Raw genomic sequence first — 773 nt, 5'->3', positions numbered from 1 at the left:
GCCCAGAGTCTGCCTTGAGGGTCGCACTTGGCGTCGTTGAAGCCGAAGTCGTAGGTCGTGTGGACGGACTTCGCGGTCGTGTTGTGGTCGTCGGGATCCCGTGCCCTCCAGCGCAGAAACGACAGGTCCTTCCCCGTCGCGGCCACGTACAGGTCGGCCTCGTCTTCCACCGGGATCGCGGCTGTCACCAGGTCGTTGGGGCCGCCGGTCTCGCCTGGGGAGTTTTGCAGGTCATGAGGCTTTTGAAGTTTTACAGGTTATTAATAGATTTTGAAGTTTTGCAAGCTATAAGGCATCTGAAGTGCCACAGATCTTAAAGTGTGTGAAGCGTTACGGGACAAATATTTACAGGTCATAAAGTCTTTGAAGTATTACAGGTCACAAAGTATTGAAGGTGTTACAAGTCACAGAATTTTTGAAATATTACAGGTTATAAAGTTTTTGAATTTTCATAGACAGATTTTCAATAATTCTAAACGCATATTTTACCTTTTTAGAAATACATTTTTAATTGGTCCTAGATGCATTCTTACTTTTTTCTAAATAAATATTCAAATATCTTTAATGTTCTTTCACTAACTCTAGAGCATTTACACTGATTCTGGAAATATTTTCACTGATCCCAGGTCTATTTTCACCTGATAACTCTAATTAGTATCAATATAACTGTTCTATCTGAGATCAAAACATACGGTGTCGAGTTAAGCTATATCCCCCAAAACACTAATTGCTCGTTCATCATGTTACCAAATACAAGGTGTGAGAAAAATAAT

General features: G+C 41.3%; 1 protein-coding gene across 1 annotated transcript in view; it reads right to left on the bottom strand.

Annotated features, from left to right (window-relative positions):
- The window catches only part of LOC119588683 (regucalcin-like), a 6,561-nt gene that overhangs the window by 3,914 nt on the left and 1,874 nt on the right, over positions 1-773 (bottom strand). Inside the window, exon 3 of the mRNA XM_037937319.1 lies at positions 4-214. Within this exon, the coding sequence (XP_037793247.1) occupies positions 4-214 (211 nt within the window). The remainder of the gene's footprint in view (positions 1-3; positions 215-773) is intronic.

Source organism: Penaeus monodon, chromosome 24, assembly GCF_015228065.2.
Source record: "Penaeus monodon isolate SGIC_2016 chromosome 24, NSTDA_Pmon_1, whole genome shotgun sequence".
Lineage (NCBI taxonomy): Eukaryota > Metazoa > Arthropoda > Malacostraca > Decapoda > Penaeidae > Penaeus > Penaeus monodon.
Note: the sequence above shows the minus strand (reverse complement) of the source record. Positions and strands in the feature narration are given on the sequence as shown.